Below are 26,965 nucleotides of genomic sequence, written 5' to 3'. Positions count from 1 at the left end.
GCCAGCTCTGCACCAGGACACACAGCCCCGCCTCCTGCAGTAGCTCTCAGCACATGCGTGTCAGGCTTGGGGTGTGTGAGGTTGATCCACTCTAAGGATGGTGATTTCTAGGTTGTTCAGCATCTCTCACACTTGGTGTGCGGACTCAGCACAGCTACATCAGACCCGACCACATGAGGCTGGGATAGGGTGAGCAGCCACACCCACAGTCAGCAGTTGGCAGGGTTCACTAGGCTTGGTGTGCTTCTCATACTCGGTCTCAACAGATAAGCAGTCACTGGGCCACCAATTCACAGGTGTCCAACAGCCCGCATCTTTATACCTCACGTCACAACATCCTAGGAACTCTGGGCATTAGAGGGTGTTCAGCTGAGAATCTGGGCCCTCAGATGCTGTCCAAGAACGGCTCTGTGCCTGGAACCATTCCCGTGACTTTGGTGTGCACCATGTCTTGGTTCCACTGTCGCCTCACCTTGAGACTCCACTGTCACGAGTGGACAAGGAGGAGCGCAACGTGAGCGCGGCACGTGACCACTTGTCACCTCGTCCATGATGAAGCAGGTAGAAACAGGCTACTGACAAGACTTTTAAGACCCTTACGCTTCCGAGGTCAGAGTCACCAAAGGCACTGAAGAAGGGCCCTGAGGGGCTGTGAGGCCATGTTTTCAGTGACAGTAGCAAACTGTTACATGGCTGCCTAGGGCTGGCCCATTGTCCTTCACAAGGCAGTGTCTAGCTTAGAAAAGGGGGGTTTCGACGTTAATATATTAAGGAATTTAACTTATAGATATTTAAAATTACAGATACCTTACAAAACAGTGCTGTGATGATTCTGCAAGCAAGCCATGAAGAGCAATTGGGCCCAGGATGAAGAGTCTTCATTCGCACTGTCTGCTGAGAGCACAGAGCACACCCTAATTAAACTGCACACACATGTTTAACACTGACATCTTTTTTAAAGTTAGATTTCCCCCTTCCCCCGATCATTCCTATTTCAAAGCTACCAAGAGAAGGCCACCATTGTGAAATCTCGGTGGTGTCCTTCAGAGAGACCGAGGCTATCTGGGCTGGCACGTTGCATCCACTCAGCTCATGGGGTCTCATGGTATGAAGCCTCTGTGATGCTTTATTCTTCATCACCAGTAAAAACATCAGCGCCCAGCACTTGCCCCGGGGTCGGAGCGTCACAAGTAGAAGGACAGGACACTGACTCTGCTGCACGTGGGGTCCGAGTCTCTGAGGACAAAGAGCTCTTGGGGTGCGGTTGCTATGACAATGCCGTTGCTAGGATAATTCCAAGGATCACAAGCAAAGTGACTACACAAATGAGGACGAACATCACCTTCTGCAAGAAAAGAGACAGGAGTCTGCAGTGCAGAGAGAAAGCAAGCACTGTCCCCACGATGCCCTGCTGTCTGAGGCGTTTGTCCACCGTTAGGAAACGCACTCCAGGTGAGGGAGGAGGGAACACAAAACCACCTTTCTAGATGGGGCAAGCTATCTGGTCTAGTTTCATGAATGAAGGAAGGAAGGAACGAGTGTGTGTGTGTGCTGCGTGTGTGTGTGTGTGTGTGTGTGTGTGTAAGTGTGTATGTGTGTTATATGCAGGCAGTACAGCAAATGGCCAGCTGGCCCAGGGTAGAGACTCACACCTGCTCTCCCAGGTCCTAGCAAGAGCAGTTCATGGGCACCACAAAAAGCATATGCTTCTCTCATCATGCTGAGAGCCAGCCACCACAGGGACTTTGTGACCATGTTCAACTGACCTTGTTGTGCTAAGGGGGAAAAATGCATGGTTTTACAAAGACTGATGAAAATGTTGAAAAATACCATTTTTTTTTTTTTAGCAGACAAAATCAATCTGCCATCTTTTACAGAAGACTAAGAGGGCGGCATCAGGAAAGGTGGGTAACCTCCTGTCCAAGAGACATGGGGCTGCAAGTCCTTGTCCCAGGACAAATGCTCTGTGTAACCCCACAGCCTGCAATGACCACAGAGAGTGGCTGCTGCTGCTGCTGCTGGCAGCCATGCTGGACAAGAACTCGACTGTGAGAGAAGCCTCGTGGGTGGAAAGGCAGGAAGGACTGCAGCCATAGGGGAAAATTATCGTGAAGAAACACCACTGACTGGCCATGTTCACAAGGATGGCCCAGTGTGGAGGTGAATCGGCAGAACTAGGGGACAGATGACCATGAGCAACAACACAGGACTTTCCAGACTGACCGTAGGAACCTCATGGTCCTGCACGAGTTAGCAGGTGGCTAACTACATGTCAAGGTTTTCATTTTAGTAGGGGCTTGTCATCCGATGACCAGATAGATACTGCCAGGCAGGGACCTGAGAAGGGTTTAGTCTGTTGCGGTTGCTGATAGCTTAAGCGCCATTCTCTCAATTCCACTGTGAGCGGAGCAGTTAGAGAGTATTTTCTCTGTGGGGCAATGGCCACCTTGTGCAGAGCTGAGTGGCCTCTCAGCCTGTGTCACCTCAGTAAACAGAGACCCCCTGAGACCTGAAGCAAAGCGCTCGGGGTGCAAGCCCCTGTGACTTTTAAGTATATTAACGCTGGGCAAACAACACTGCTGGCTGGTTGAAAAGGTTAATAAGTAAATTAGTTGATCAGTCACTTACTGCCACCCTGAGGGAGAGGCAAGCACCCAGCGCCATCTACGCAATCATTTGCCAACCGACAAGCCAATGATTAGAGCCAGGACAGCAATGACAGCCACCGCCACAGCAGCAATTATCCACTTTTTCTGTCAAAGAAAAGCAGGCTGATTACACCACGCTGATTGTACACTGCCACGGTCAAGGGCAGCCTTCACTGGGAGTGAAGCGATTGCCAGAACTCGTTTTGAACTCTAAGTTACAGGCCCTCTTCTGAAGCCTAGAGCAGTTGTTAACTTTCTGAGCATCTCTATCTATGAGGTCAGTTTTCTTAAGAGTAGGTCTTCTATGTAACCCGGTAACACTAGCTTTTACCTGGGCACATGACAGGTTCATATTGGTTTCTGCTGGACTGAAACACAGGACATTCTCCCAGGAGCCCCCGAAGTCAGAGCTCTGACGGGAAACCCACCTGCAGCAGGCTGTGATGCCCTCCGCATGCCCTCAGCTGTCCTAGAAGAGCTTGCATGCTTATGTCATGTGTCTACATCTGAAGACTTAGACAAAGGGGTTAACAGCTCGTCCCTCTGCAGGCAGCCGGCATGGAACCTGAACTCCCGCAAGCTTCAGGGATGCCATGGGAGATACTCAAGTCAGCAGGGTACATCCAGCACTCTGCATCAGGAACATCCACTGCTCCACCACTGCCTTGGAACAGTCTGGGTACAAGGCAGATGTCTAAGAAAGCCGCGACTGCCTCCTGGGGCTCCAGGGGACCCTGACACAAGACACCAGGCCCACCTACAGCCTCAGCCAGCCAGCTCCCTAAGAGAGCAAACAGCTCTCACATACAATTCATTCCCAGTGATTCTGAGGGGAAACCCAAATCCTATCAGCTTGTTCCTCCCTCCAGATAATGTCCGTCAGAGGGAACAGGGCTCAAAAGAGGCAAGCTCATCTTGAGCTGAGGTTCTAAAGGGTTTTAATTAGAATACTAAATGGCTCATATACAAATAAGCTAATCAACTTAGGAAACTTAAGTGAAAAGAATTATTTCCATTTAAAAATAAAACATGTATTTAAGGCATTTTGCTCCTTCCACAGCTAGAAGCCAAGAGAAGAGAAGCCACCCCAGGCTCAGTCCTCAGTGGAGAACTCACCCGCCTGGCTTTGCTCTGGTACTTGATGGCCTTCTTGGTTTCCTCCTTAGCGTGTTCGACGTAGTCTGCAGCATTCATCACGTTTCTCTCGATGTTGTTGACCATTTCACCCTGAAAACAAGTTTCCAACTCAGCAAACTTCCAATCACTCTGCCCTGTCTCCCGGGACAGCTCTCATGGAAGGCCGGCATGAGAGGGAGGGATGGAGACAGGATCCCTCACAGCTGCACGGGAGGGCAAGGCTGGTGCAGATGTGCCAGCAAAAGCAATCCCATTCAATTCACGCTTTAGAAGCAGCCAAAAGGGGTGGCAGCAACAGTGACAGGTGAGTGGTGACCATCCACAGATGAGATGAGACCCGCCATGTAAGCTCTTCATGGATATGTGGTGAAGGGAGGGCCGCAAGCTCAGGTAGTCTCATGTTTTACTACTATGTAAAACATTCCACACGCAAAGGATGATGTCTTTTCACCACTATTTATCTTTACAATATCAGCAAACTAAGTACAGCCTCGGGATGACAATGAACTGATGATCGGAGATGAAAATGGAAGAGACGCCACAGCGTGCTGGGGGAGGGGCATGTTACCTGGGTCCTGTCCGGGAGGAGACAGAGTCTGTGGCAGCCAATAGCAAAGCATTGGAGAAGGATGGACAGGGAACTCATCATTCACAGACAACCGCACTAGCTAGTCCTGATTCTCAATTACCAGTGTAACACAATGGCAGACGTCTAAAGGGGAAGTGAGGCCGCGAATGGGGGCTTGTCTCATGATGCTCCACACTACACTTTAGATACGGTATGACAAAGCCTGAGCTGTTACAAAGTTCTGTGATTCAAAATCAATCTACCACTCTGATCACACAAATACTTTCCATCTGAACCCTTGTGGAAAGTTACCAGATATCCCACTGCTCAGTTCTTAGACCAAGTGGCAACTGGCCCATCCCAGATCGAAGAGTAACACACATGTCCACTCCTGAGCAGCAGTGCCCACCCGTGGCCACAGGTACACAATTCCAACACATCAGTGCCTATCTATGCCTCCACGGAACTGTTAGTATCGTCCACAGGTGTACGGTACTTGAGATCTTCACATTTTTATGGTAAAGGTCACCAAAATAAACACCATTCTTCACAAGGCTGGGAGGGCATGTGGGGGTGGGCATTCTAAACCCTTTTATGTATCCAGGTCACCATAGAACCTCACTAACTATACGCAAAGCACACTGACAGCTGCCTTGGGGCGGGAACCAAAGCTTGTCTCACTGGAAGCCAGTGGCACTCTATCCTGCCCCAGACTCTCCTGAGGGATCTGGAAACCCTGGGAAGACCAGCTCAGACTCCGCAGCTCCCCACTGCAATTGATCAGTACACATATATAACCTGATGTCTTTGTACCTGCACGCACACTCTGGTCCTCCCTGCCTGAGCTGCAGGGCAGGAGGGAACACCATAGAGTGAGCATGGGCTCAGGTCAGCCTCACTGACTTACCCTTGAGGTTAGCTTTTAGGCACTGTCCCTTCCTCAGTCACTCCTGTGGAAAATGGCCCCAAGAGAGGAAGACCAATACCCACCCCCCAGTTCTGCTGTTTTTCAGGGTGCTTGGCTGGACCACCTCCTTCCTCTGGGAGCACTGTTCTATGTAGCAGAGGTCACATGATGTGTGCTCACATATATTTACACTTATTTGTATCCATGGCTAAAGTAAGGTTGCTTCTTTATATCCTGTTATTTTAACTAAAACCCCCCATAGATGTTTGAAGACTTCATTGTTCTCCATGAACAAGTTCCTGATGATGGCTGTCTACCTAAGTAGCAGCCTGTGAGCATGCCGTGGCTCCTGTATTAGCCAGTGTCCTATGAGGAAGTGTAGGTTTGGGTTTGAGTTCAGCATTCGCACAGCAGACAACTCCTGGACTTCGAGATTGAGTACCTAGTCATGGCTTTCTTGGCCAGAACAGGCTGAGTACAAGCCTCTCCACAACCAGCCTGTGTGGAAGACGCCTCATTACCTGAGTCTCCACAAACATGGCCATATCCATGAACATCTCGTGCAGCTCTCGGATGCTGGTCTCTAGCTTCATGATGTCTTTGTGGCGTGACTCGATCTCGTTGAGGGCTTGCCTAGTAATTTGTGAATCTGATATAATCTTTGGAAGTAAAAGGCAAAGTGTTACTGACTGGACTGGCCAGCACATTAAAGGCAAAATCGCCCAGCTCGGGAAGTGTGTGCATTCACATCTGTGGCACTCACATCTGAGATGAAGATGGAAGGCTTCCCGCTCTCCAGCATCTCCTCCAGCTCATCGTCAGTGGTGGTCCTCCCAGCTAAGAGATAACAGGAACTGCACTGAGGACGCAGCATGGCTCAACAGCCAGGGCTGGTCAACTAAGGGCATGTGATGGTTTGAATGAAAATGGTCCCCATATGCCCATAGGGAGTGTCACTATTAGGAGGTGTGGCCTTGTTGGAGGAAGTGTGTCACTGGGGGCAAACTCTGAGGTCTCGGGTGCTCAAACCAGGCCCAGTGTCACTCTCTCTTCCCGCAACCTGTAGATCTAGATATAGAACTCTCAGCTACCTCTCCAGCACTGTGTCTGTCTGTGTGCCACCATGTTTCCACCATGTTCATGACAACAATGAACATAAACTCTGAAGTATGACAGCCCAATTACATAGTGGTGCATGCCTTTAATCCCACCATTCTGGAGGAGGAGGAGGCAGGCGAATCTCTGTGAGTTCGAGGCCAGCCTGGTCTACAAAGCGAGTCCATGACAGCCAAGGCTACACAGAGAAACCCTGTCTCTAAAAACAAAACAAAACAAACAAACAAACAAACAAACAAACAAAAAGACAGCCCAATTAAATGTTTTCCTTTATAAGAGTTGCTGTGGTCATGGCTTCTCTTCACAGCAATGAAACCCTAAGACAGGGCCTCACTAAGACTTAATTGAGCCATTAACATTGTCTACACTGTTTCCCTGCCCTTTCTTTTTTTTCTTTTCTTTTCTTTTCTTTTTTGCTTTTTGTTGAGACCGGTTTCTCTGTGTAGCCTTGGCTGTCCTGAATTCACTTTGTAGACTAGGCTAGCCTCAAACTCACAGTGATCCGCCTGCCTCTGCCTCCCGAGTGATGGGATTAAAGGCGTGCGCCACCATGCCCAGCTTCCCTGCCCTTTCTAAGATACTTTCCTGGGCAGGTTAATGTAGCAGAAATGTGACTGCAATGCATCACAAATCCACCCTGGTGTTACAAAGGAGCAGCTGCGCCACCAGCTTCTGGCCAGAGGGAGTTAAACTGAAGGTGACATGTGACAACTGGATGAGTGAACACATGGGAGGTCATCTCCCAGCCAAGTAGGAGGGGCTGTACACAGAAATGCAAACTGCAATCAGAAATCAGAACTGCAAGCTTTCCAGATGTGACTGAAATAAAAGCATCAGCAGGTACGAGTCATTTAGAGCCCCTCACTCAGAACTCTGAAGCCTACAGCACATAACACATCTGGCTGACTCTGGGCACAGGTATTGGAAAAGGTTTTTTTCAGTATATGGTGCAGTTAAGAAGTGGGTCCGGAGCTAGAGAGATGGCTCAGAGGCTAAGAGCACTGGCTGCTCTTCCAAAAGTCCTGAGTTCAATTCCCAGCAACCACATGATGGCTCACACCCATCTATAATGAGATCTGGTGCCCTCTTCTGGCCTGCAGGTGTATGTACAGAGCACTGTACACATAAAAATAAATAAATCTTTAAAAAAAGAAGTGAGTCCACTCATGTAATGGAAAAGTTCTGTGAAGTGTGTCTCCCACACACTCCTACTCACTGATCTCTAGCTGGCGCTGGATGCGGCCTTTGCTGCGCTCCCGAAACAGGATCTGTGCTTCGTTGTACTCTGTCATGACGTCCACAAACTTCCGTGATAGCACCGAGTGCTAGAGCATAGAAAGCACTGTGTTACTGTATGACAGCCATTCCTTCCTTGGAAAGAGGCAAAACTTACGACTAAGAAGCTCAGACTGGGCTGGAGAGATGGCTCAGAGGTTAAGAGCCCTGGCTGCTCTCCCAAAGGTCCTGAGTTCAATTCCCAGCAACCACAGGGTGGCTCACAACCATTTATGATGAGATCTGGTGGCCTCTTCTGGTATACAGGAGTACAAGCAGGCAGAACACTGTATAATAGTAAATAAATAAATCTTTTTTTTTTTTAAAAAAAGCTCATAGACCATTACTCTGTTCCAGAAAAAAACAAAAGCAAAAGCAGTAATGGGAGCTGCATGACCTGTGCCACCAGGCATGGTAGTGCACGCCTTCAATTCCAATACTCAGGAGGTAGAGGTAGGTGGATCTCTGTGAGTTCAAGATCAGCCTGGTCTACATAGCAAGCTCCAGGCCAGCCAGGGTTACATAGTGAGACCCTCATCTCAAAAAACAAAACAAACCACCATCACCAACAATAACAAATAAGCTGGGGCTTAGGGCACTTAATTGACCTCTGGGTGTTGGGAATCATTGGAGGTTGAATCCAGTTGGGAGGTTCATGGACTGGCTTGAGCTGTCTGGCTTGGTGAAACAGGGTTGACCTTGCCAGGTTTCACCCATAAACCTTGAACAGTTAAGACCAATTTCTCAACCTGTGAGTCATAACAACTTTGGGGTTGAATATCAAATATCCTGAATATCATATATTTATATTACAATTCATAACTAGCAATATTACAGTTATGAAATAGGATTGAGAATAATTTTAGGGTTGGGGGTCACAACAACATGAGGAACTGTATTAAAGGGTCACAGCATTAGGAAGGTTGAGAACCAATGATTAAAACCAAACCACTGACATGCAGCCAGTTTGGCTGGCTCTATGGCACAGACCATGTGGGTAGCTGAGGCATCTCTTCACAGGAAAGAGATGCAGTCGGTGAGGGCAGACACGACCATAAAGATGAAACAAGAGGGCTTAGGTGGCTCAGTGACAAAGCTCTTGCTGAGCATGTCAAGGTAAGTGGCTCTGATTCCCAGCACAACGAATGAATGAGTGAATGAGTGAGTGAATGAATGAATGAATGAATGAAATTGCTTTGAATTTGGACAAAGTAAGATTCTTCCACATTGCTTCAGTCTAACTGAGGCTGGAGGGCTGACCTGGGTCCTTCGTATCCGCAGATCCACAGACGTCCGGTTCCCGCTCTCATCCTGATCGCAACTCTGCTCAATAGCTGGAAGGAAGCAGGAGAGAGTCGCCAGGTGTGACAGCAGTCTCAGGGACGGCCTCAACTTCCCCATAAAACTAAATAGGTGACTTCTGATAATTGTCCTAGACACCAAGAGAGATGCTTTTGACACTGAGCACACATATGTGAACAATGATGGCCATGTAGACGGACATGCCAGTCATGTTTTATGTATGCATACACACCAAAAGCACTAACACATGCATACAGAAAAATACACGCACACACATACACAAAACAAAGTCATGCACAAATACGCACAGGTATGTGTTTTGTATGAGCCTTGTATATTTGTATTCATGCATTTGTCTGCTTGTGTTTGTATGTCTGTGTTTGCGTATCCACATGTTTGACTCTGTGTTGTTCTGTGTTGCTCTAGTTGATTTCATGTGTGCGCATTTGTGTTTGTAAGTATTTGGTGTGCATATTTGGGGGTGCCATGTGTTTTTAAACATCTAGTCACTGTGATGAGTCTGAATTAGACATAAAGTAGTCGTGCTCTTGGGAACAACACTGTTTGTGAGGTGTCCACTCTCTGGGGTGTGCTTTGAGACCAGTGGGCAGTGCACTAGCACCTGGGCAATGTGTCTGCCATCATGGAGCCGCTGCTCCTGAGAAGAGGTATGACATGCAGAGATGAAGTTCCCTCCTTTTGATGTGTCTCTGATTTAAATGTGTCTTCCTCACAGATCAAGAAAGGCAACTTCTGTTTAAACACTGCGCAAAAAACCATAACCCTCCCCCATGCCAGGTGTCATGCTAAAGACATGGTCTCTGCTGAGCAGCCAGCAGACAGAAAGTATATCCTAGCTAAGCGACCCATTTCAGATCTCTGTGAATCACTATAAGGGTTATTCTCCCTTCATAGTACAAAATACAGATATCCAACCTACTTAGAAGAAGTCTCAATTTTCATTTTGGGAAATATAAGAATAATAAAACCCTGAGGGAAGAGGCACCAACGTCCACAGCACACCAGCACCCAGAAGGCACCGACGTCCACAGCACACCAGTACCCAGAAGGCACCAACATCCACAGCACATCAGCACCCAGAAGGCACCAACGTCCACAGCACAGCAGTACCCCAGAAGGCACCAATGTCCACAGCACACCAGCACCCAGAAGGCACCAACGTCCACAGCACACCAGCACCCAGAAGGCACCAACGTCCACAGCACACCAGCACCCAGAAGGCACCAACATCCACAGCACACCAGCACCCAGAAGGCACCAACGTCCACAGCACACCAGCACCCAGAAAGCACCAACGTCCACAGTACACCAGCACCCCAGAAGGCACCAACGTCCACAGCACACCAGCACCCCAGAAGGCAGACTCACACTTCAGCCGGCCTCGAATCCTGTTGGCAGTTTTCTTGATCTCTTTGTTCAGGTCTTCCAGCTCGTCTTTTATTTCTTTCAAAGGTTAAAATAAAGCACATAAGCTACAACATTAGACGCTTGAACATCTATGCATGCAGACCAAGTACAGAAGCGCCAGCCTGCTTTCCCCAGCGTCTCCCCAAGTGTGCTTTCCCCCAGCCACCGATGCCATGCCCAGGCCAGCTCCTGGTAGACCCTGAACTGTGCCATCAGACACAGCTGGTGGGGAGCCAGAACTGTCAGCTCACCCCAAGCAAGGAATAAACACTTGACTGACTCTAATGCTGATCTTCACTGGGACAAGGGGTGCATACGACCGCAAGAAGCCTGCCCTGGTACCAGAGGTCCTTTCTGTTGTTGCCATCTTCTGAGGCCTTGTTGCTCCATTGGGCACAGCATGCATGCCACTCTCCAGCAGACCTGGCTCTAGACCTTCAGAGGCAACTCTGGTGCCGCAGATATCCTCGGGGTGAAAGGTCACCTACTGCAGCTAACTGACAAGGGTAGTCCCACAGCAACTAAGGTGGCTCTAAGGGACCCCACCCAGAGTCTTTCTTGCAGTCGGATGTGACGTCATTAGAACTCCCAAAGAGCTGAAGCACACCAGAGCCTGACAGATGTGAGGGAAGTCCTACAAAGCCCAGTATGGCCAGAAACCAGAGCTCCTCTGAAGTTCCCCAGGAAGAACATGAGGTCAGGAAACAGGCAGATTAGCTTTCGGGCAGTGGAGTGGCCAGAGGTGAGTGACCTGGTCCAAAATAACAGACATGTAGAAGCAACCAGACACTGGGGAAGGCCCCACAGGCTGTGCCTCGGTTTCCAGTTTTTTCTGCAAGTGGTAGCCAACACTGAAAGTTTCTAAGCAAAGGCATTCAATGGGGGTTTAGAGAGATTGCTCAGATACCTAAACCATGGGGAAATGGGAATTTAAACTGCTTTGAGATGCTCTCTGAGGCCCCCTCTCCCCACTCTGTCAGCAGGCACCACACAGCTGGCCTCCAGGCTCAGGCTCTCCTACCTGCATCCAGTACTAAGCCAGCTTCAGCAAGCAGCCACTGCTTTCCAAATCCGCCTGTTGTTACTGTCCCCAAACACCACCACCAACCCCCAACTGTGGGCACAGTGTAGACCACCTGGCTGAGCCCATCACGGCCAGAGTCCCATTGGGTACACTCACATATCCTTTGGATCTGGCCTAGCAGTGGATACTGGGCTTTCCCCAGCTGGACACTGGGGCTATTTAGGAGCCTCCCAACACCAGTGGTGGTGTATAGCTTTAATCCCAGCACTCGGGAGGCAGAGGCAGGCAGATCTGTGAGTTCGAGGCCAGCCTGGTCTACAGAATGAGTTCCAGGACAGCTGGGGCTACACAGAGAAACCCTATCTCAAAATAATTTAAAAAAAAAAAAAAAAAAAAAAAAAAGACATCCTGGAATGCCAAAGGGGCCTACTTGTGGTCACCTGCATGACCATACTGCACCATCTAAGAGAAAACCAGAGGATAGACAGACAGCGACAGACTTACTTCCTTCTGGGTTTGGGGCAGAAAGGATGATGCTGTGGTTCTTTTTCACGTCTTCCACATACTGAGCAATTCTGGCTATGTTGCTTCGAATCTCCTCCACCTAGGAGAGAGACGTTGTGTAAGGACAAAGTGGCTGTCCACTGCTGTCCACCCCGTACAGAGGGAGGCTGGAGAGGGAGATGTGACCTCCATAAGGAATAGGTATCTCTTCTTCTCTCACTGTGACCATTACTTAAAAAATAGGCACCAGCAAGACAGCACAGAGGATAAAGGTGCTCGCCACCAAACCGGACAACCTGAGTCTGATACCTGGAACCCATATTGTGGAAACAGAGAGTCAACTCCTAAAACTTGCCCTGACTTCCACTTGCATATTGTATTGTAGCATGCACATGAGTGTGTACGTGTACACACACACACACACACACACACACACACACACACTTAAAATATAATAAAAAATTTAAATCCATGTTGGGTGCAGTGGCACACACAGGTATAAAACTTGAGCTGGGAAATTATCCTGGCTGTGGTGGTTTGAATGAAAACGGCCCATAGGGAGTGGCACTATGTGAAAGGGTTAGGACCTATTGCCTTGTTGGAGGAAATGTGTCACCGTGGTGGGCTTTGAGGTTTCAGATGCTCAAGCCAGGCCCACTGTCACTCTCTCTTGTTGCCTGCCAATCCAGATGTAGAACTCTGAGCTACATCCCCAGCCCCATGTCTGCCTGTGTGCCACCATGCTTCCTGCTATGACAACAATGGGCTAAACCTCTGAACCTTTAAGCCAGCCCCAATTAAATGGTTTCCTTTGTAAGAGTAGCGGTGGCCATGGTGTCTCTTCCCAGCAATAGAAACCCTATCTAAGACCCTGAGTGATCTAGCCGGTCCCTACACAACAGAGACCAAAGAAATAATGTCAGGAAGGGGGGCGTTTTGGTGAGAGATGGGTACTGTGCTTTCAAGACGGAGAGGCCACAAGCCAGGAAATAAGAGTGGGCCCCATTCCACTGCAGCATTTATCAGCAGTTCTCTGCCTTCCTAATGCTGCGACCCTCTAACACAGTTCCTCATGTTGTGGTGACCCCCAACCATATCTTTGTTACTACCCCATAACTGTAATTTTGCTACTGTTCTGAATCGTGGTATAAATATTCTTGGAGACAGAGGTTTGCCAAAGGGGTCGTGACCACACATTGAGGACTACTGCTTTAGCTTAATCTCAGCCTTTAGGACGCCCTGGAGACAGAGCGCTTAAGGGGCTGAGAGACAATACGTGCTACTTAAAGCCTCTAGTCTTTAGTCATTTGTCACAGCAAAGCATACATTTGCATGTTTTCATGAAAAAGTGCCCTCCTGCTTGTGGTTTGGATGGGAATGTCCTCCACAGGCTCCCATATTTGAATATGTGGTACCCAGCTGGTGGTGTGTTTGGTAGCCAGCCAGTGGGTTTCACAGCCTCGCGTCATTCCCAGCAGCAAGCTCTGTTTTGTGCTTGCAGTTTAAGATGTGAGCCGTGAGCCTGCCTGCTGCTCCACCTGCCATGCCTCCCTGCCATGACTCCTGGGCCTCGGGAACCATAAGCCCCAATAAACTCTTTCCTCCATTAGTCACCTTGGTCATGGCAATAGATCACAGCAAGAAAAAAGTAATGAATAAACCTTCAGATCAGTGAAACTATACAGAAGGAGGCGTGTTCTATAAAGGCTGGCTTTCTAGTCTATCGAGGTAGCATGGTCCTATGCCCACGTTCCCTCTGAACAACTTTGTCTCTGGACCTTCCTGGGGTGCAAGAGTCAAGAGGCAGGCTGGGGGTGGTGGCGCACGCCTTTAATCCCAGCACTCAGGAAGCAGAGGCAGGAAGATTACTATGAGTTCGAGGCCAGCCTGGTCTAAAAAGTAAGTCTATGACAGCCAAGGCTGCACAGAGAAACCGTCTCTTAAAAATAAAAAAGGGAAGAGGCACATACCTCAATGTCAATGAGACCCTCCTAAAGGGTGGTGGGACCCAGGAAATCATGGCTCAAGGCCTAGAGACAACCTGGAAATCGAGATATTAAAAGAGAAATCCAACAAGAAACCCACTATTGAAGGGTGGAGCAGGGCTACCACTAGGCCTGGATGGCACAGGGCCATGTGGCTCACCACTGCTACTGGAGAAGCAGAGACATCACGTACTCAGGCATGTAGTTATGTTAACCATGGGACAGTAAAGGCCGGTGCTCAGGGCTGGAGAGATGGCTCAGCAGTTAGAACAATGGTTTCTCTTCCAGAGGACCTGAGTTCAATTCCCAGCAACCACATGGCAGCTCACAACTATTTATAACTACAATTCCAGGGAACCCAATGCCTTCTTCTGGCCTCCAGCACCATGTCTGTCTGCATGCTGCCATTGCTTCTTGCCTTGATGATAATAGACTGAGCCTCTGAAACTGTAAGGCAGCCCCAGTTAAATGTCTGCCTTTACAGGAGTTGCCTTGGTCATGGTGTCTCTTCACAACGACCCAAACGAAGACAATGGGTGAGCAACACCAACAGCAAAGGGGGCCTCAGACATTGAGCTTCTGAAGCCAGGACTCCTGCTTCCAAGGGACCAAAGACCCTGGGTTCCTGAGAGGCCACAAGTCTCACTATGAGGCCTTCTAAAGAATCACTCCAGAGGTGTGGCTGGCCACCCAAGGGAGGCCTTGCAGTTCCAAGTCATAGAGAGAGCAGCAAGAACAGGACACTGACCCAGCCACCCAGGTACACTGGTTCCATGCCCCACAGCATCTCCTTTCCCTGTGTATATCCAGCCCTCCCCTCCAGGCTGCTTGCATAGAATAGTCACTTAAAGCTATCTCAATATTAACCACTACTGAGATGACACTGAACGTTCCCAAGAATTTACATGTTTCAAACAACTTTAAAAACACCCATGCTCAGGAGGCTGAGGCAGGAGGATGGCAAGTCCAAAGCTAACCTGGGCCACACTGTAAGACACTATCTGGAAATTCCAAAATCAATGCAAGCAAAAATATAGTCATATGTCAATCATGATAGGAATACCATGAGGACACAGTGGCTGGGTGACTTCCCTGTGGGAGTGACATGGAGCACAGACGCCTCTTCGATGGCACTACTGGCATGACCTCATGGGATCTCAGTCCCATGAGGGTCCACCATTAACCAAAACACAGTTGCAGGGTGCATGCGTATGCTGTTTTACATGTGCCCACAAACACTGCTGTAATAAGGTAACTTCAGGCAAAGGTGAAGCCTGCATTAAATACTGACCTGATGGAAGAAATCATCCATAAAATGGTCCTTTTCAACAATGACGACAGCAGTGTCTCCATCATCATTTTTCCTACACTGGAATAGAAAACATTTTCAAAGTGTCACATAGGCCGAAAAGCAACTCAGGGGCCCTAGCACCTCAAGTGCAGCAGAACAGCCACATTCCACAGGCAGCGACCACCTAAGTCTGCAGCCTCTTCGTGTGACAACAACATGGGCAGGGGAAGGTGCGGAGCCTGAGAAGAAAACAAAAGCCAGATTCCCATGCATCCTGGGCCTTGACTCTAGGCTCTGAGCATGCTAGGCAACTGCTCTAACACTGAGCTACATCACTATCCCCATAAACATATTTTCTGTAAAGATTTTAAAAGGTACTGGCGGGGGCTGGGGAGATGGCTCAGCGGATAAGAGCACTGTCTGCTCTTCCAAAGGTCCTGAGTTTAATCCCCAGCAACCAAATGGTGGCTCACAACCATCTATACTGGAATCTGATGCCCTCTTCTAGCATACAGGTGTATATGCAGATGGAACACTCATACGTAAAATAAATCTTTTAAAAATAAAATAAAATGCTACTGGCAGTGGGGGCTTGAGAGATGGCTCAGTGGTTAAGAGCACTGGCTGCTCTTCCAGAGGTCTTGAGTTCAATTCCCAGCACCCACATGGTGGCTCACTTCTCTAACTGCAGTCCCATGAAATACCCTCTTCTGGTGTGCAGATGAACATGCAGGTAAAACATCCATATACATAAGACACATAAACAGATAAATTCTTTTCAAATTTTTGTCTGAGAGTTGGCTCAGTGGTTAAGAGTACTTGTTTTGTTCTCGGAAAGGATCCAGGTTTGATTCCCAGCATCCACATGGAGGCTCCCTACCTCCTTGGGTACCAAGCATGCATGTAGTTCACAGACATACAGGCAGGCAAAACACTCACACAAAATAAAATAAAGTAGAAATAAAATAAAATAAAATAAAATGAATGCTACGGGGTTTGGTGGTGCACCCCTTGTAATCCCAGCCCTTGAGAGGTGGAGGCAGAATGATCAGAAGACCCAGGTCAACCTGCTACATAGTAAGTTCTTTTTTTGTTTTGTTTTTCAAGACAGGGTTTCTCTGTGTAGCCTTGGTTGTCCTGGACTCACGTTGTAGACCAGGCTGGCCTCGAACTCACAGGGATCCACCTGCCTCTGCTTCCCCGGGGCTGAGATTAAAGGCGTGTGCTACCACCGCCCAGCTACACAGTGAGTTCAAAGCCAGCCTGGGAAACAGGAGATCTTATTTAAGAACAAACAAAACTGCTGACAGCAGTAGGAAACTTTTGTAGAGTGCATAGTAACTCCCAGAGTATGTCAGCCTTATGTTCTACGAGGGTAATAACCACCACACACTGTGTTTAATAATAATGAACATTCTGACAAGAGGAGCTGAGAAAGACAATCAAGTAACAGTGGAGAAGAAAAAGGTGACATCGCACCAGGCGTGGTGGTGCAGGCCTTTAATCCCAGCACTCGGGAGGCAGAGGCAGGGGGATCTCTGTGAGTTCCAGGGCAGCCTGGTCTACAAGGTAAATCCAGGACAGCCAAGGTTACACAGAGAAACCCTGTCTCAAAAACCCAAAATAATAATAAATTAAAAATAAAATTTAAAAAAAGAAAAAAGAAAGTGACATCGCAGACACAGCTAGCATGGAGCCACTTGCTAGAAACATAAGACAGGATCAGAGATGCACAGCACCAGGCACTTCCTGGCCTTGGATCCTGAAAATGCTGGGTGACACACCAATATCCCAGCCACTGCTGCCTTTGAGGCCTGCCTGGGGCCTTGTTACAGTAACCTACCTGGAAGCCACCCTTCCAGGAGGTCAAGGCCACTAGCAGAACAAACATGTCCAAATTAGCCAGAGGCAGCTTTTGTCAACAGCTATTAAGCCCCCCACAGAAGCTGGTCTCTAAATGCCCCTGCTGAGCCCCGCCTTCCAAGAGGCACAGGGGAGGGACCTGCTGAGCTCTTTCCCCCCAGGGCAGCCCCGTGAGTCAGCACTACCTAAGCCTCCTTTCCAGGAGCCCAGCAGGCTACGCATCTTAGGAACCTACACTGCTTGGGGAGAATGGAGCCTTTACCCTGCGGGCCTGACAACACACAGCAGGGCTCTTTTACTACCTTGGGAGCCTTGCAGACTAGATTCTGCTTCAATTCTGGGCTCAGAAAAATCTACAGAACTAAGAAATGTCTTCAAAGCTGGTGTGGTGGGGCACCCTTTTTCTTTTTTAACCCTAACACTGAAGATGTAGAAGCTGGGGTCCCTGTGAGTTTGAGGTCAACGGGGTCATGAAAGCACCACAAATTCTGCCTCCCTCGTATACTACGCAGGACCCTCACCAAGGCACAATCAGCTCTTCCAGTATCTTACGTAACCTCCTCTTATGCTACCTGCATAGACAAGATGGCTGGTTAGTTAAGGCTGAGAGCGCTACTCTAAGATACAGACCAAGAATATGAGCGGAACCTTTGTCGCCAGGGAGATGACACCATATAACCAGGGCCAGATTAATAAAAAAGGAACATCACCTAAGAGGGTGCCATGTGTATGTATGAATATATACATGAATACATACATACACATATATATTCTTGAAGTCTAACACAGCCCCACTGGCTTCTCAGGGCCACACACCTGCAGTCTGTCTTCCCAGCCCAGGGATGTAACTTCTGTGTGACTTTCCCCTAGACCCCACGTCACACTGCCAGTCAATACACTGCTCTCCTAGATGCCTGGAATGAAGGACAGTGCTGAAGTGTGGCAGGCTGTCCCAACAGCCCTCAGCAAGGGAGTCACATTTGGAATAGGCACACTGACTTGTCTGGTTAGGATGGCTCACTCTAGAGAGGGGTAGGCTGCAATCATTAAACTGAGATAGTCTGTGAAAGGAACTTTTATTCGCCTGTTTCAGTTATCTCAGAGGCTTACTGCCTCTGCCTGCTAACCTAGGCCTAGTCCTGGAAGATTCTAGCCTCTGCAGAATCTAACCTAGGCCTAGACTGTTTTCAGCCTCTGAGACTTACTACTGAGTAAGCTCACCCTTTCTTGTTCTTTCTGAGTTCTGGGCTAGCTGGATCAACTCAGCTGTTCTGGCTCAAACTCCTCTCCCAGCTGACTGAGTCAATCTGGCTTCTCTCTCTGCCCCTGAATTGCTCTTCTTGGCCTCAAACTAACTCCAGTGATCTGCTCTCATCTTCTGGGTCCTTGTTCTCTCTTCAACCTCTCTCTGTAAAACTCTGCTGGTAAAACTACATCGCCCCTTAAGTAGCTTCCCTTTCCTCTCTGTTCCCCTGAGGGTTGGGTGTACTGCATTCTTTCAAATCTTTCTCTGATTTGTAACCCTTTCAAACCTGAGTGCATCACTTTCAAACATGGGTGCTTCCTGCTACAAACTAACTTTACCTTCATTGTTTGGGATTAAAGGCGTGTCCCACCATGCCTGGACATAAGCTCTTCTTTACCTGAAACTTGCTCTATAAGGCTGGCCTTGAACTCTTGCCTGCTTGCCTCTGTCTCCTGGATTAAAGGTGTGTTTGTATTCCAGCTGGACCACACAGACCTAGGTCTTTGGGTGTGGTCTCTTGCCAGAGCAGCCATGTTCTGAATTAAAGTTCCTCTGCAACAGTCACAGCCAAGGAAGATAACTGTGAGAGTAAAATAGAGGTTGACACAAGTGTTGCAGGATATTTGATCCCATTGTGATCCCTGAGATTGTGAACTGTAAAAATCTGTATTTTGTTTGGTGTGGTTGAGTCCTAACACACACCTTTAATCCAAGAACTTTCTGTACACAGATTTAATAAAGTTAACCCTAGGTCAAGAGGCAGAGCAAGAAACCAGCTGACAGGGATTAAAGAGTAGGAGGGACTTTGAGTTGCCGAGTATTTAGGACAGCATGTAGAAGTAGAAGGGACTTTTAGCTCTTTAGCTCTTCAGCTCCTTGGCTTTTGGCTTTTTGGGGGAAGGGGGGCAGCCTTTTCCTCCTGGGCTGTGAGCTGAGCTACTGAGCCTTTGAGCCTTTTCCATCAGGGATGTAAGCTTAGTAGGAAGGTCAGCTGGGTGCTTTCTCGGCCTCTCTGAGCTAGCAGCTTTTCACCTCAGCATCTAGCTCCTGAGTCTTTGTTGGTAAAATAAAACAATTGGGATTTTCTCTTAAAATAACACACAAGGCCTCTGTACCCTTGAGAATGGAGTATCAAAGACAGGTATCTCAGAATCTACAAGATGCAAAGAGAAATGTTGACCATAGCTTTCAGAGGCGCAAACACCTGATTTCACACCTGAAGCCTCAAATGCCTTTGGAAACTGGGCCAGAAGGATCTCAACTTTGAAGCCAGCAAGCCAGGCTATGCAGCCACATGCCTTTAATCGTAGCACTCCAGAGGCAGAGACAGGTGGTTATCTGTGAGTTCAAGGCCAGCCTGGTCAACATAACAAGTTCTAGGACAGTCAATGCTACATAGAGAGACCCTGTCTCATATAAAAAGCAACTTGAAGCCATCTGTGGTGGCACGTGCTTTTAATCCCAGCACTTGGGAGGCAGGGGCAGCCTGGCCTACAGAGCAAGTCCAGGACAGGCAGGGCTACACAGAGAAACCCTGTTTTGAAAAACCAAAACAAACAAACAAAAAACAACTTGAAGCTACCCAGTACAGCATTGTGAGGTAGGACAATCCTGAGTTTGGGGCCAGACTGGGCTACATAGTGAACTCTGAGCCAGCCTGGGATATACAGCAAGTCAAAGATAAGGGAGGGAGGGAGGGAGGGAAGGGGCTGCCAGCAGGTACCACACACTGCTGTGGGGCTGTAATGTGGCCCATTTCTAACAATCCTCTCTGAGCATGAGCCATGGCCTGTAAATGCGTCCAGAGTCTCAAAGGCACAGGCAATGCCTTGAGGAATCATTGGGCCAGGGAGAGAAACCAAATTGCACCTTGTGCAGGCCGCTGGGACATAAGATGACCATTGCCAGGGACACTGAGAAAAGCCAGACAGGGACTTCCTGGTGGTGAAGGTGTGAGGGAGGCAGAGACGGAGGCAGGCCGACCACAGAGGCTAGGGTAGCTGTCAGGAAGCAGGCTCATCCTGCTGCCAAGGAGCCAAGAGGAAGTCTGGCCGTGGCAGATGCTCTCCAGGCCATATAGTTCAGATATAGCTTGAGCAAAAACAGGAAATAATTGGTCTATGGAAAAATCCAGACTCTTGGCTGCAACCTGTTCCATTCTGATTATAACATCCTAAAATGCAGCTCATGGTTCCTCTATACTCTTCCTCCCTCACCCTCGGGAATCCTTGGCATGCAGCCAATTCACTTCAAGTCAGACTCTAGTGCCGCACCTAGCTCAGACCTTGCACTCTATTCCTGTGTGCATTCTGGCTGCTGGAGACAGAATCACTCCTGGCATAGAGTCTGGGCAATCCCAAGCAAGTTGCTCCAGGTTCTGTGTTAAATGACCAGTGGGTGGGAGTGGGACGTAACCCTGGGCACAGCTAGTCGGCCTGTACAAAATCTGTGAATGCAAACCGCTTTCCACAATCAACCTTCTTTTGCAGTGAGGTCTTAACTTCACCACCCAAGCTAACCTGGAACTCAGGATCTTCCTACCTCAACCTCCCAAACAACGAAATCATGGCCTTTCAAACAAGCTATTTTCTAAGTCCTTCACAGGTGATTAGCACGGGCACCTTTTTCTCAGGTGGATGCATACATAGCTAATGAGGAATCTTCCTGGGAAATCTCAAACTCTGGGTCACTTTGGTCGGTATAGTTCAGCCATTTTAACCACAAAATTAAACCCTAGATCTTATCGACAAAAAAAAGCAGCATTTAGATGCATGTAAGGAGGAAGTTGTTTTTTCTAACTTCCTGAAAACATAAAACCTAGTACGTATCAACAGTGTAAGCCCATGGCATTTGCTTCCTCATTTCTTGTCCCAGAGGTTCCTGTGTCAGGTACACACCTATCTCTCTGAAGCAGAAAGACTGTTAGCGCTCCATTTTGCATACAAGAAAATCAAAGTACCTAGAGGTTTGTATACAATTTACTTGGGCCGAGGATGGAGCTCGGTGGGACCGCACTTGCCACACTTCCACAAAGCCTTGAGTTGTGTCCACAAGCCCTGGAGAAGACAGCTGAGCCTGAGCTCCACGGTGGCAGCTTCCACTACACTGCTTTCTAACTGCCCAGTCCTTGAACGGGGATGACAGGGCACAGGCCTAGATAAGGTCACTTCTAAGTCCAGAATCCTATAATAAAACCAAGTCACATATTTGTTGTGTGTGACACATACTACTGTCTATGTATGTGGAGACCGGGGGGACAACATCAGCTGTCATTTCTCAGGCGCTGTCCTCCTTCCTTTTTCAAACAGGGTCTCTCACTGCCCTGAACTCCACAAGTAGGCTAGGCTGGCTGGCCAGTGAACCCCAAGGATCCGCCTATCTCCACCTCCCCAGCATTTGAATTACAGTGTATGCCAGGGTGCCTTTTCAAATGTGGGCTCTTAGGATTAAACCCACATCCTCCTACTTGCAAAGAGAGCACTTTAGCAATTAAGCCATCCATCCCAGCCCACCGGTTCCCATATTCTCCCTATTTCTGGAGTCCTGGCATAATGACCTACTGGGGCCAGCATGATGGCTCAGCAGGTCAGTGTGCCTGCCATCAAGCTTGACCACTTCAGTTTGACTCCAAAACTCACACAGAGAAAGAAGTAACTCCCACAAGTTGCCCTCTGACCTCCACATGTGCACTTTGGTGCATGCACTTGTGCAAATAAATAAAGTTTATGCTTTTTAAAAAATTGTTGTTTGAGGCCCAACAGTGGTGGTGCACGCCTTTAACCCCAGCTCTCAGGAGGCAGAGGCAGGTGGATCACTGTGAGTTCCAGGCTAGCCTTGTCTACAAAGCAAGTCTAGGACAGCCAAGAGAAGACAGAGAAACTCTGTCTCAAAAAAAAAAAGAAAGAAAAAAAAAAAAAAAAAAAAAGGATGAATTCAGTTTGGGATCAGGACAGAATTCCTAAAAACTTCTGAAATGCCCTCAGCATACTTCTGCCACTTTGTAATACTCATCTGTTTATATGAAGGGACCTTTTTGGCATTGGCTATTATAAAATCAAAATATCAGTGCTGTGCTCTGGATCCCAAAGTGTCAAATATTCAGCCAAGATTTAATTCTTTGTGTAAAAACAAGCACATCCATCTTATTTGCCGTCATCCTTGATAAATGATAAGCGTATGGAAGTGTTTAAAGATACATCTGTGGTTTATCAGCATCAGTTAATGCTGTATTTGTACAACTATTTTACATACTTATATATGCAGGGCCATGTAAAAACTTCTGAAGTGAAAAGGGGTCACGCTAGTGGAAATATTAAAAAACCCAGGCTTTAGGGTGGTGGGCCTCACACCCTGCTGAGAGGCTGCAACCATTCCAAGAACAGAGACCATGTTTGCTCTGCAACAGCAAACCCAGCAAAGCCGGTAGTTATCACTCTTGTATTTTCAAGAGGGAAGAACACTAATTGATTCTGGGGGCCTTGACAGTCTCATCTCTTGCCCACTCTATCAACACAAACTCCAGTTTCACAGTGACCACCACATTTGTTGTGGAGGCATCTTTATACCAATGGAATGCATAAAAAAGTCAATCCACTTTTAATGTGGTTTAGCCCTGAAAAGATTGACACTTTTGTAGAGGAATTTTAATTCAGATCATGGCTGCTCTGGCAAGAGATCACATCCAAAGACCTTCTAGGTCCATGTGATCCAGCTGGAATACAGACACACCTTTAATCCAGGAGACAGAGGCAAGCAGATCTCTTGAGTTCAAGGCCAGCCTGTTATAGAGCAAGTTTCAGGTAAAGAAAAGCTTAGCTGGTGCATGCCTTTAATCCTAGCACTCAGGAGACAGAAGCATGCATATCTCTGAGTTCTAGTCAGCGCTGTTCAGGCAGTTCAGTTGAGAGTGAGTGGAGGAAAATTCGTGGAAGTTCAGTTGTAGAATTCAGAGGCAGTTTACCAAGGGAGTTTTACAGAGACAGGTGAAGACAGAATGAACCAGAGAATGAGAAGGAGCCAGGAGATTAGAACAGATTGCCAGAGTTAGTTGAGGCCAAGCAGAGCCAATTCAGTCAGAGGCTAAGAGAAGCCAGTTTGAATCAGTCAGCTTGGAAAGGAGTTTGAACCATAACAGATGGGTTGAACAGGCCAGCTAGAGTTCAGAAAGAACTAGAAAGGGTAAGCTTAAACAGCAGTAAGTCTCAGAGGCTGAAAACATTCTAGGCCTAGATTGTACAGAGGCTATAAGCTTCCAGGACTAGGCCTAGGTTAGCAGACAGAGGCAGTAACCCTCCGAGACGACGGTTAAATCAAGTGAATAAAAGTTATTTTTACAACACTTCATGTGCAGCTGTATAGACTGATCTAGAAGCTGATTATGGTGAATGTTGAGACAAACAAGGAGGACCTCTCCTAGGGCCCTGGAAAAGCGATGCACACAGGCAAAGTACTGTTCAATCAGCATCAGAGACAATGACGGGCTCTTACAATCTTTTATCGTAAGCTTTCTTTCTAACGGTCAGCTTCCTGTCAGCAAGCCAAGACACTGGTGGATGAGGCAACTGTCTTCCCTTTGATGCTCCAACTACCTTAAGGAAAAGGACTAACTCGGTCAAAGAGCTGGACAAGGCCCTAAGCGAGCACCAGCCTTGAGAGACCTATGTAATGCGCCAGCGGCTGGCTGCCCCAGCTCCTAAAGGCACGGCCTCTGCCAGGGGTTTCAGTCTACACTCAACTGTTTGCTGTCACAAGCCTTTGTGAACTCTGGATGACCCTGTAACCAGTCCCCCTAAATCAACAGGAGGGATACTACAGAGGCAACGCTGGGATAGATGAGACCATAAACCTTCATTTGCAAAGGAGATCTGGGATTGGTTCACACGTTTTCCTCGTCTATACAACCAGGCTGTCTAGCTCACTCAGTGCTCATCTGGTGAGTGGGCCATGCTAGCCCTGCCACATACAAGCTTCTTTGGAGTGGGCTTGCCCCACCCACTTCTAGTGGTGCGGGAGGGGACTGGTAGCTTGGAGAAAAGCAGACTTGCAGAAAGCTCTGACAGTGCAGCAGACAGCCTCATGGCACACTGAATCACACCAGCCATAAGGGGAGGAGCCGCAAGCAGCAGCAGGGGCTGTACAAGTGTCCATAGGAAACAGCTCAACAGTTCTAGGGAGTGACAGGAAGGAGCTGAGGCTGCATAGCCACAGAAGCCTTTAAGGGCCACAGAGAGAAAAGGGAACTGGAGATGATGGCTCAGTGGTTAAGAGCACTGACTGCTCTTCCAGAGGACCAAGGTTTGATTCCCAGCACTCACATGACAGCTCATAATTGTAACTCCAGGTTTCAACACCCTCACATAGACATAGGAGCAGGCAAAGACACCAATGTACATTAAATAAAACTAAACTATTTAAAAGGGTGGGGACGCTGGGTGGCACATGCCTTTAATCCCAGCACTCAGGAGGCAGAGACACTCTACAGAGCGAGTTCCAGGGGGATAAAACAAAGAAAAGAAAAGTCATTGGAACAGTTCCAGAGAGCTGTCAGTCTTTAGGGCCCAGGGTCTCAGACCTCAGCCCCAGCAGCTGTCAAGGTCTGAGGGATCCACACTTGTTCGGAGTCCCACTCCTAGTGCCTAGAGCTGTGACGCTAGAGGGCACCATCTGCTGCCGCTCCTCCAGGCTGTCAACAAAACCAACCAGGAGTCCAGCGCTGGAAGCAATTTCTCTCCTTCCCAGGTTTCTAGCAAAGCCCCTGATCGGGGAAAGGTCACAAAGCACATCAGCACGGGAACACAAATGCTGCATGTGTAGATGTTAAAAAGCTACACTCGAGGGAACAGAGAACAGAATGGTTACAGGGTACTGGAAGGGTGGCAGGGAGCAGTGTACACAGGTGGCTCTGGGGCCCAGCTGGAGAGAAGAAAGCCTTCCAACATTCTGCGTCGCATTGGGTGACTGTGTTTGATGCCCACCAGTAGCCTCTGAGGAGGGTCTTGTGGTTCTCTCTGTCTCTCTTTCTCTGCTCTTGTTTTTCAAGATAGGGTTTGACTGTGTAGCCCTAGCTGTCCTGGAACTCCCTCTGTGGACCAGGGTGGCCTTGAACTCACAGAGATCCACCTGCCTCTACCTCTCAAGTGCTGGGATTAAAAGTGCGTGTGCCACCACGGTCTAGCTGGTCATAAGGTTTTCATCCCAAAGAAATTACAAGCATCTGAAAGGGTATGGCCAGCCACCTTGACTGGCCCTGCACTGCATGTATGTCCTGAATGTCATACTCCAAGCTAGGCACAATAACTGTATCCATCGCAAATGTAGATATATGTTGTAAAATAGCTATCTATCCCCTTTAAAAAGCTCAGCCTTTCTCTTGCTGTAGTACTCACTAGTGACTGAAGCCCCGCATTAAAGCATAAACACATTTCTGGTCCCAGGTGCATTGGGAAAATACCTAAGCCAGCTGTGGATGCTGCTTACCTCACCAGGCACCTAGCCCCTCAGCTCCAAGTTTGTGTGGAGTGTCGGTGAGGGATTCTTAGTACAGCATTCTGTATCTGGCCATGAAAAAAAGCAGTGGGAAAGTGGACCCTCCAGGGTGGGGCAAGCAGTTGGAGAGGGTGTGATAAGAGCCTAGCAAAAAGATCAGGCAGGCACTACCATGGTGAGTTCCAAGCAGGCAACCAACACCAGCCCAAGCCAGGGAGGGGGTCCTAGCCTAGCCTTTGCTCCTTGCCTAAAACACCAAGCCACACTCTCACCCACTGAAATCAGTCAGCCCTGTCTGGTGGCCTGTGCCCAGAAGCGGTCCCCGCAGACTAGGATGCTGCTAGCACAGACCCTGAATCTCTTCCATAGCCCACCCCTGGAATCCCAACAACCTGAGACACTTGGAACCCAGGAGCCCTGTCCCAAGAACCCACTTGCAGCCTTGCCCAGGGTCCCGTGGAGACCTTCCAGCAATCCTACCGAAACTCCACCCTAACACCCTTGAAGACCCACAGGAGCCCTAGCGCCCTTCCCCTAAGACCCTGATCAGAAACACCGCTCCGGTCCCTCCTGTGCCTCCCGTGACTCTTGGAGTCCCTACAGCCCCTTCCTGAAGACTACGCCCTGCCACCCCTAGAGACCCTGGAGCCTCTGGAGGCCCTGGGACACCTGGAACCATCCTATTAGACTCCTAGAGACACTGCCCAAGTCCCTCCACGGGTGTTCCTCTCACCGTAGTTCCCTTCCTTGGTCCCCCTCCCGGCCTCCTTACTCAGGCTCCTTCTAGGGGTCTTGCTCCTGGACTCCCCTCCGTGAGTCCCTCCCCCATCCTCTTCCCGGGGTTCCTCCTAGGGTCTTAGCCCCGGACCGACAGCAGCTCGCCCGCCGGCCCGGACCGCTATCCGGCTTTCCGCTCACCGCCGTGAGGTCAGGCAGCCGGTCCCGCATCCCCACCGGCCAGCAAGGCGGGGCGCCCGCCGCTCAGCTGCCCCGCCGCACACTCTCTGGTGGCCCCGTCGCCGCCTCTGCCAGCCCGGGTCCTAGCCCCGCGCCGCCGCCCTCCTTCGGGCAGGCGCTGCCACGGCAACCGCGCCCGCGCTCTCTGCGCTTGCGCCTGCCCCACCCCCTCCCGCGGGACCCCGGGTGCCTGGGCGGGTCATCGCGAGGGGTGGGGAAGTGGGTGTGG

The 26,965-nt window shown here is 48.9% G+C and overlaps 1 protein-coding gene across 3 annotated transcripts; it reads right to left on the bottom strand.

Moving 5' to 3' along the window:
* Stx2 (syntaxin 2) lies at positions 1-26,862 on the bottom strand. Of its 3 annotated transcripts, XM_051161413.1 has the most exons (11): positions 26,698-26,862; positions 15,186-15,263; positions 11,910-12,009; positions 10,343-10,417; positions 8,912-8,985; positions 7,593-7,701; positions 6,024-6,097; positions 5,782-5,919; positions 3,765-3,875; positions 2,629-2,753; positions 752-1,345 (listed from the first exon to the last, which is right to left on the bottom strand). In XM_051161413.1, the coding sequence occupies exons 1-10, from the start codon at positions 26,725-26,727 to the stop codon at positions 2,673-2,675; spliced, it is 870 nt and encodes a 289-aa protein (XP_051017370.1). In that variant the 5' UTR covers positions 26,728-26,862; the 3' UTR covers positions 752-1,345; positions 2,629-2,672. The 3 variants fall into 3 exon arrangements, with proteins under 3 accessions (XP_051017369.1, XP_051017370.1, XP_051017371.1); XM_051161412.1 differs by lacking the exon at positions 2,629-2,753 and having other exon boundaries at positions 1-891; XM_051161414.1 differs by lacking the exon at positions 2,629-2,753.
* Between the last annotated feature and the right edge of the window lie 103 nt (positions 26,863-26,965).

The sequence above is a fragment of the Acomys russatus genome, chromosome 19 (genome assembly GCF_903995435.1).
Source record: "Acomys russatus chromosome 19, mAcoRus1.1, whole genome shotgun sequence".
In the NCBI taxonomy this organism is placed as follows: domain Eukaryota; kingdom Metazoa; phylum Chordata; class Mammalia; order Rodentia; family Muridae; genus Acomys; species Acomys russatus.
The sequence above is the reverse complement of the archived record's forward strand: the minus strand, read 5'-3'. Positions and strand labels throughout refer to the sequence as shown.